The sequence below is a fragment of the Pteropus alecto genome, unplaced genomic scaffold (genome assembly GCF_000325575.1).
Source record: "Pteropus alecto unplaced genomic scaffold, ASM32557v1 scaffold761, whole genome shotgun sequence".
Lineage (NCBI taxonomy): Eukaryota > Metazoa > Chordata > Mammalia > Chiroptera > Pteropodidae > Pteropus > Pteropus alecto.
The window spans coordinates 835,039-843,958 of record NW_006431558.1 but is presented as its reverse complement, the minus strand read 5'-3'; the positions used below and the strand labels follow the sequence as shown (position 1 = coordinate 843,958).

Sequence of the window (8,920 nt, the reverse complement as noted above, 5' to 3'; positions counted from 1 at the left end):
TCGTTATGACCACTTTGGAGGCGATCTAACAGCATCTAGCAAAGCTGTGCCCACCCTGTGGGCAGGGATCATCTGGGGATTGTTCACTGCTGTAGCAAAAAAAAAAAAAAAAAAAAGTTGCTTTTGTGGAGTTAGAAAGTAAATGTAAATACTCACCTTTGTTGGTCCAGCAGCTCACGGAAGCCTAGTGCCCTCTAGGTGTCCAAGTACCATTGTTGCAGATAAGAAGCTGTTCACCTGACTGCTGATACCTAAATTGCTTTACTGAAACAGCTGAACCTGACCTCAAGACCAGGGCTTTAACCCGTCTGGAAGGAAATATGACTCTGGGGTAGGTGTTGTTACTTCTAGCAACTGCATTCCACGTAAATCCCTATTCTCAATTAATGTTTCCAGAACTTTCACCGCTATACACATTGACATCATGAAAGTTCTTTAATATCCATTCTCACAAACACAGTGCTACAGAGTGTTGGGGCTGAGAATGGTTAAACCTGAACTCCACCACTTAGTGGCCACGTGACCTTGGGCAAGTTACTTCTCTGAACCTCTGCTTATCTGTAAAGAATTCAGGTTTGCCCTTCCTTGCTCAGAGCGCTATTGAGGACCAACCAACGTGTAAAAATGCTTTATAAATGCTAAAAGGCCATCCACGTGTTAGGTTGGCAATTCCTAGTTCTCCCTCATCCATTCAATGGAGCCAACATGGACTTATTTTCTTGTCCCATAAAAACCTTGGACCAGGACAAGAGAACCTGGCACAACTAAGGTTGCCTTCGGGTGAATTGAGTGAGGCTGCTGAGACAGGAGGTACCAGGTTTTCCCTGGAAGAGAAGGAATCCAATGTTTCCTTTCTAAGCTACTTGGGAAGCATCCATGAACTCCCCAACACAAGTGTACCTCGTTGTTTCATTGTGCTTCCCAGCTATTACATTTTTATAAGTCGAAAGCTAGACCCTCTACCTCCATCAACAGTTATGACTAGCTTTACCACAGAGGTCTGGATCCAAACCCACAATATCTCCGAGGTGTGCCTGTAGTCGAGACCATACTTCATTTTTCTTTTCCCCGTTCCCTGCCCCCCATATGAATAGAGTTGATTGGCAGAAAAAATGATCTGGGCCACACGTATTGTTCATCAGAAGAGACTATGCTGAGCCCTTTGCCTAAGAAAACTCCCAAGAACCTCCTTGTCCTTTTAATACCCAGAAACCTCTATAAAAGAAAAAGCTCAGTCTGCGTAACTGAAGCACAACGAAAAGACCAGATAGATTTTCACTGAATTTGGAAGGCACGCACATTAGGGACAGTTTGCCTTAAAATACAAACTGTATGCGCAGATGGAATTAGCCTTGGGAAGCCCTGGGAGATGTGTCAGGAGTTAGGGCAGTGTCTTCAAAGCAGCTGAAAGTGAGACAAAGTGAGCCCTGTGTAGCTTGCCCATGGGGAGAAACATGCCCTACATTATCAAGAGGCCATGAGCAGAGATAACAAACTGGTTTCAAATTCAAGTCCTAAATCAAAGACTTCAGTGCATTTCAGGAGAGAGAGTCCTTCTTATCCCTGGGGTGGAGACCTCCAGCTAAGGTAGAAGACATCAGTTAGTTCGTTCTTTATTTTCATTGGAAAGTTACAGGGTTACTTATCAACAAAATGACTGTCCAGATATCCAGTGGTTCCTATGGAGAGGCCTGTCCCAGGGTCCCTACCTCCGGAAGGACCTTACTCCCAACGCCTCAGCTTGCTCCTGCCCAGGCCTCCAGGAACCAATAACAAAGGAGCAGTGAACAAAAACCTGACCTCAGCACCTACTTTCACCCTAAAGGTGGCAGCTGCTGGTGTGGGACCCAGGCCTAGTCTTGGGGTAGTGGGTATGGGGGTTTCTCTCCTGGGAGCCCACCCTTCCCGCACCCGCCTCCTGGGTAGGCTCTTTTGGACATTTCTGGGATTACTCTGACGGGCTCGTGGATTCCCACTCTTGGCATTCTTTTCTTTCAAGTTGTCTTCTTAACACTGAGGCATTCCAGCCTCCCATCCTGAAAACAAGCATTTGCTCTGTCCCTTTTCTTTTGTCCCTGTTTTTGTACGAAAATGACAATACTCTTGATCGGACCATTTTTTTGCCCTAGAAACCAAAGTGGCTCAACAGGTACAGTTCTGCTGGTCGATCTGTTTCTGGCAGGGTTCCATGGTGACAGCGACGCCCACCCCACTCCGGCCAGATGTCATGCGGGTCACCTCACTCCAGGTGTCCGTATCTGGGTCGTAACACTCCACGCTGTCCAGGAATGTGTGACCGTCATAGCCTCCTGCGGGAAGAAAGCAGAGGGGACTGGCAGGGATGGTCACTGCCTCCTAGGGTGGGTCGGGGCGGGGGGCGTAGAAAGAGAAGAAACCAGGAGAAGCTTTCCTACTGTGATTTGAGCCTGTCCCCAAAAGATGCGGCTAACTAGTCTTCTCCGCCCGGATCCCCACCCCCAGGGTCTCACCGAGGACATAGATTCTCCCCTGGTGCACGGTGATCCCCAGGGCGCTTCGTCGATGCTTCATGGGAGCTGCAAACGTCCAGGTTTCCGTCTCGACGTCATAGCGCTCCACGCTGTTTAGCTGGTCCTGACCGTCGTAGCCCCCCGCAGCATAGATGCAATTGTGCAGGACACAGACTCCTAAACCACACCATGAGGAGAGGGTGACTCTGGGGACTGGCCTCGGGGGCCCCTCCCCGCTCTCTCCTGAGGGACGCTTCAGAAACAAAGCTGGGAGAGAGGAGCATGGAATCTGTCAGAACCTAGCACTCCTGTGCGTGCGCCACAGGGTTGTTCAAGGTGGAAACAGGAGGCCTCACCCAGGCCTAGCCGAGTTCTACCCCTGGGGCTAGGCGGGTGTTCCTCCCTGTCCCTTACCCGCAGCCCCCGCCTACCTGCCCCACTTCGGATGGTGTTCATGGGTGTGATCATTCGCCACTCGTCTCTCTCTGGGTAGTAGCACTCAGCTGAGTTGAGGCGGTTCGTCCCGTCAAAGCCCCCGACGGCATAGAGCAGACGGTTGAGGACAGCCACTCCCACCCCAATCCTTCTCGTCAGCATTGGGGCCACCAAGTGCCACTCGTCCCGCTCTGGCTCATACCTGCAAGGGCATAATAACAATGACAACAACAATCAAAGCTGACCTTCAAGAAACACTACCTGTGGCCCAATATTCTGCTGGCTCTTTATGTACTTAAACTCTTTAATCCTCACAATTGTTCTCCAACATGCAAGTTATCAGGAGCTGCATTTTCCAGATGAAGAAACCAAGGTTCACAGCTGTCATGTGCTCAAGATCAACACATATCTGTTGGACCCCGGTGGCTCCAACATATCACTGCCAAACCCTGTGCTGAGTGTTCTGTGTGTTATCTCACCGATGCCCCACCCAGCCTAGTGGGGCAAGCAGTCCTTATTATTGTCCATCCCTCTTCACAGATGACAAGATGGAGTCGCAGAGGGGTGAAGTGGCGTGTCCTGGGTCACCGAAGAAGCAGTAGAGCTGCAGTCTGACCCAGCCCTCTCGGACACCAGAACCCCAATTCTAACACTCATCCTACCTCCCAGGATGGTTTTCGCAAAGTGTGATGCGCAAAGATGGGCTTGAGCACTTCCAGTTCACGCCTGTGCTCTTGGAGTAATTAATGGTGTCCCTTTTATTTTCTTGAAAGTGGCTTACTGAGGGTGATGGATCATCTCATCATCCTATTCACAGGTCACACTCATTAGAAACCTCTGGAGTATTTGTTTAAAATCCCCATTCCCCAGCCTTGCTCCAAACCCAACCTCCGATGGCAGATCTCGGCATCTCCAGCAGTGGGCTGGGGCGTTTGTTTTGACAAGTTCTGCAAGTGAGAACTGTAGCTTGAATCACACTTCTGAAAGGAGGCAGAAGACAAGGCCCTAAACACAGGGTCACTATGTCCAGTTGTGCAGGTTGTGCACTGCACGAAGGCACCACATCTAAGGGGGCACCTTCTACATACCAGATCTCGTACATCCGTTTATAACAATTCCTGGGCAGATGGCAATGAGGGGTCACGTTCTAACAAAATCAGCACATTACAACAATTTCAAACTGATGGGGCTTTTTCCAAATCTCTACAAAGGAGCTGTATGGTTGTATGATGGCCCTGTAAGCAGCTCCCAGGCCCAGACACACCATCCAAGGTCACCACCATAAATCTCCCAGGAGTTTAGGTTCACTTTGAGGCGCAGAGATAGGCATTCAACAGGGAGAATCCCCAAGTGCCAGGGACCTGTCAGCAGCGGGACACTTGGAGCCCACCCCTCCTGGCCCTGCCACTCACCTCTCCACACTGTTGTGGTGGATACAGCCGTGGGAGCCACCGACAGCATAGATGTGCCCATCAATGACCCCAACCCCAATTCGGTTGCGTGGCACGCTCATGGGGGCGCACGGCGACCACTGGTTGGTCATGGGGTTGTAGCAGTCCAGGGCACTGGAGTCGGTGTTGCCGTCAGGTGAGTTGTTCCGGCCACCCACGGCGTACAGCAGCCCGCCGACCACGCAGCCTGCCAGGCCACTACGAGGCACCTGCAGGTCTGCCAGCCGGAGCCACGTGCCATCACTGGGGTTGTAGGCCTCCAGGTAGCTGAGTGACTGGCGGAAGTAGCCACCGGCGGTATATATAAGCCGGCCCACCTTGGGCGCCCGGCAAGGCATCACCTGTGTGGGCTTGTGCAGGGTAAGCTCCTGGAAGATCTTGACCAGGTAGTCCTTGCAGCGGGAGTCTGACTGCAGGATCTCGCACTTCTGCAGCTGCATCTGCAGGAAGTGGGGCGTGAGCGAGTGGCAGCGCACGGCCCGCAGCAGCGCCTGCACGTAGAAGCGTCGCTGCTCGCAGTCGTACTTGACCCAGTTGATACAGGCATGGAAGACCTCGGACTCGCAGCGCACATTCAGATCATCCCGGCTGATGAGAGTCACCAGCTGGCAGTGGGACAGGTTGAAGAACTCCTCTTGCTTGGCTACCTGAAGAGGGCATTAGTGTGACAGGCTGACTCCTGTGTCTCCCTCAGCTGGTTGTATGACCTTGGACAAGTCATTCAACCTGCCTCTGACAATTTCAGTTTCCTCATGTGCAAAATGGGAATTTTGCAGGTTGTGAGGATTAAATGAGTTAATACTATGTGCCAGGCATGTAGTAGATAAGTACTCGGGCAAATGGGCAAAGACACAATGTACCGCATATCTTTTTGTATAATTTTCTATTCGAACTATAAGAATGTTACCTTTTTAAAAAAAAATTGAAATTACTTTTTCAAAAGGGCAGATTGACTAAAAAGGAAAAAGGAATAACAATAGAGTATTCTAGCAAAAAAGTACAGACTCTGAAGAAAGCAGCCTGAGTTGTAATTTTGGCCCATAACTTATTTATTTATTTATAATAATTATTTTTTTTAGTGCACCTAGTATTCCTTGGTGGTCTCCCATTCAAGTACTAACCAGGCCCAACCCTGCTTAGCTTCCGAGATCAGACGAGATTGGGCGCGTTCAGGGTGGCATGGCCATAGTTGGCCCACTACTTTTTAACCAGATGACTTTGGGCAAATACCTGAAACACTCAGTGCCTTTGTTTTCTTCCTCTGTAAAAGGAGATTATATTAGTAGCTACCTCATAGCAGGACTACTCCTAGGGCATACAGTGCCCAGGCAAATCTTTCTTGTCACTATAAATAATTTTGGTCATCCCACATCAGTTCACTACCGTTCTAGTGTCCCAAGTCCACACAATCCCTTGAAACAAACATCGTACAGGCCAGTGGGAGAACTCTGCTTGAGGACCCCCTTCTTGGAAGCCATCAGCCCTAGACCTAATGCCAGAGCCCCTCGGTCAACCTCACATGGGGTATAGAAGGAAGGAGGGAAATGGAGACCAGAGCAGTGTCCACCCCAGCTGGCCCCTGAAGGAGGGCTTTGAATATTTCCAGGAAGGCCATCCAAAGCATACTTCTTCCTGAGGTAGTTGGGAAGATTTAAAGGATGGAAATCACTTAGAACAGGGGCTGGCCCACAGCAAGGGCTCGACAAGCACTATTATTTCTTATGTTCATAACTTCCTCTACTTAAAAATGAAAATGAAACCAAGAACATAAGAAGGACAGAGTGGACCAAAGAAAGCACGTCTAAGGGTCACATCAACAGTCGGCAGCATGTCATGAGTGTTCAATAAATATTTTGACTGCCTGAAATGTTGGGCCCTGCTCTGCACACCCTAGGATTGAGATGCTGTCATGTTTGCTATACCCTGTCCCCACCTTGGACCCCAGAGAAACCAGGGAGCCCAGATACCTGTGAAAGCCTCACTTGCCTCAGCTGTTTTCCAGAGTCGCCCCAGATGTGTAAACTAGAAGCTCAGAGACCCACTTTCCTCCAGCTCCTTGCCTTGACCCTTCAAATCTCAAGGGGAGACAGTGATGACCGCCCATGCATCCCTGCTGATACTGTCCCCAAACCCCGCTCCATGCCCCCTCCCCGCACTCACCTCCCCAAAGTGCATGTAGATGTACTCGCGGGCGCGTTGGTGCAGCTCAGCACAGCCAATCTGTTCAGCGAAGTTGGCGATGCCGATGGCGTTGCTTGGGTCCAGCTGCTGCACCAGGAAGTCACTACAGGCACGGACGACGCTGTCGATCTGGTACATGACAGCACCATTCATGACATGGAGCACACACTTCTCGCCCATGGAAATAGAGGCTGTGTAGGCAAACTCGATGAGACGTTCCATGACCTTGGGATGGATGCCCTCGATGGACACCACCTCCATGCCCTGCTCCCGCAGCCCGTTAGTGAACATGGCCTTGAAGACAGGGCTAGACGAGGCCAGCACCACCTTGTGGGCCATGAACTGGGCAGCAGGTGCGTCCTGGTACTTGACCTGCAGCGTGACATCACACAGCTGCTGGCTGAGCCGCAGCTCATTCATGATACCAAAGGCCTGCTTGGTGTGGTCCTCCAGTGTGTAGCTGAAGGTGCGGTTGCCATGCTGGGAGGGTGTCACCTCAGCCTTGCACTCGGTGGAGGCGTACATCACCGTGTCCCCTGCCCCCTTGGGGCGCTGTGACCTCAGGGGTAGGAATCGGGTGCGGGCCCCAGCCCCACTAGGCCCAGGTTCCGGCTGCATGGGGTTCCAGGTGACAAGGGACAGCACCACCACTGGCACTCAGGGCCCTGGAGGAGGGAGAGCACAGGGCTGGGGGTAGGGCCTGGGGCCAGGACTCCTTTTTTAAGATAAAGCGACTCTTCGACCAGTTTTCCTTGCCAAGCCCAGGTGAAGCAGTGGCCATTTGTGGCTAAATGTCCTAGGGCCTCACCAGCTCAGGGTTAAAATATGTCAGATGATGTCCCTCCTCTGCTTGGAAGTCCCCCACAACTCCCTACAGCACGAAGAGTAAAACAACTCTTTAATGCCCGTCGCTGTCAGCCCCATCCACCTCTTCTCTTTGCTCACTCTGTTCCAGCTGTCTGGTGGCCCTTCCCTTCCTAGAGCATGTCAAGTGCACTCCTTCATTCACCTCACCAACCTTTACTGAGCTTCTACTGTGTGCCATGCTCTGTTCTAGGCACCAGGGACACAGGAACGAGCAAGACAGACAAACTGTGCTGGAGTTGACACCTAGGGGAAGGAATGGCCATAAATAAAATAATCAAGATGAGTAGAAACTGGAGTCATGAAGAAAATGACAAACAGCATTATGACAGTGTGAGTCAGGCGCAGTTACTGTAAGCCAGTCCTCTGCTGGAGCTGAGACAAGAAAGATGAATATATGAAAGTAGGTAGGGGTGGGAGTTGGTTTTCCAGGTAGAGGGAACAGTAAGTGCAAAGGCTCAGAGGCAGAATGGAAGAGACAATCTAGAGTAGCGGTCCCCAACCTTTTTGGCACCAGACATCAGTGCTCCTATGAGAATCTAATGCCTGATGATCTGAGGTGGAGCTGAGGCGGTGGTACTGGCGCTGGGAAGCGGCTGCAAATACTGACAAAGCTTCGCTCACTGGCCGTTCACCTCCTGTTCAGCAACCCAGGGGTTGGGGACGCCTGATCTAGAGAATCAGGGAGGAATGTAATGACAAATAATGACTACTGAAGGGAGGGTTCCCATGAAATCTGTGGAGTCTGGAGGGCCAGTGCATGAGTTGTGTTTTGAAAAGTCCTGTGGGGAGAAGGGGAGGGGATGGTCTGCAAGAGCATTCCCAGGTTCTCCATCTTATCTTTCTGGGGCTCAGCTCAGAGTCACCTCCCAGTTTTATTTCCATCACAGCTCTTGTCAGGAACAGAAATGAGCTACACTGCTTGCTTGTTGAGAGGTGACGCATCCCTCTGCCCCTAAGCCACAGTGCTGCAGAGGGCAGGGAGCCCGCCCTCTCACGTGTCTCCCTCACGTCTAGCCTGAGGCCTGGCACTGTGCAGGGGTCAGTAAACGTATGGTTGGCTGACTGCCCACTCTACTGTGCCTACCAGAGCACCCTCCTCCACCCCGCCCAGGGCGCTGTTTGGCCATCTCTCCCCAGCCAATGCCCCGGGCTTGCCTCTTGGTCTTTGGCCAATCGATCAACGGTGCCCCCTGGACACCCGGCACTTCGCCTCACAAAGCGCTAGGTGGGGGACTGCGCATGCCCCGCCTGAGCCTCCACCAAGGCCTGGGGAAGGGAGGAAGTGACCACCGCGGCCTCTCTGCTGCCAACCCCAGGGCGCAGATCAAACCCCCAACGCCCCGGGTTCCCCGGGCCCCCGTCCGAGCAGCGCTCTCTGGGCCGCTCGTCCGGCTTTCGTCGTTTCCGGATCACCCCGCAAGTCGCGCCGTCCAACAAAAGAACAGGACTCCAGCGGCGCCCTCCTGGCCCTCCGGGGAGCCGCGGGACCCCGAGGCG

General features: G+C 52.0%; 1 protein-coding gene and 1 pseudogene across 6 annotated transcripts in view; both read right to left on the bottom strand.

The window, feature by feature from the left end:
* Positions 1-1,597: 1,597 nt before the first annotated feature.
* The window catches only part of KEAP1 (kelch like ECH associated protein 1), an 8,229-nt gene continuing 906 nt past the window's right edge, over positions 1,598-8,920 (bottom strand). For 2 of the 6 annotated variants that reach the window (XM_015598324.2, XM_015598323.2), the window contains exons 2-6: positions 6,536-7,221; positions 4,337-5,022; positions 2,921-3,126; positions 2,490-2,666; positions 1,598-2,309 (exon numbers count right to left, since the gene is read on the bottom strand). In XM_015598324.2, coding sequence (XP_015453810.1) covers positions 2,143-2,309; positions 2,490-2,666; positions 2,921-3,126; positions 4,337-5,022; positions 6,536-7,174 — 1,875 coding nt within the window. In that variant the 5' untranslated portion in view covers positions 7,175-7,221 and the 3' untranslated portion in view covers positions 1,598-2,142. Of the gene's footprint in view, positions 2,310-2,489; positions 2,667-2,920; positions 3,127-4,336; positions 5,023-6,535; positions 7,222-7,574; positions 8,913-8,920 lie in introns of those variants that run through there. The other 4 variants (XM_025040187.1, XM_025040186.1, XM_025040190.1 and 1 more) reach the window with 4 other exon arrangements.
* LOC112471678 lies at positions 5,448-5,566 on the bottom strand (annotated as a pseudogene).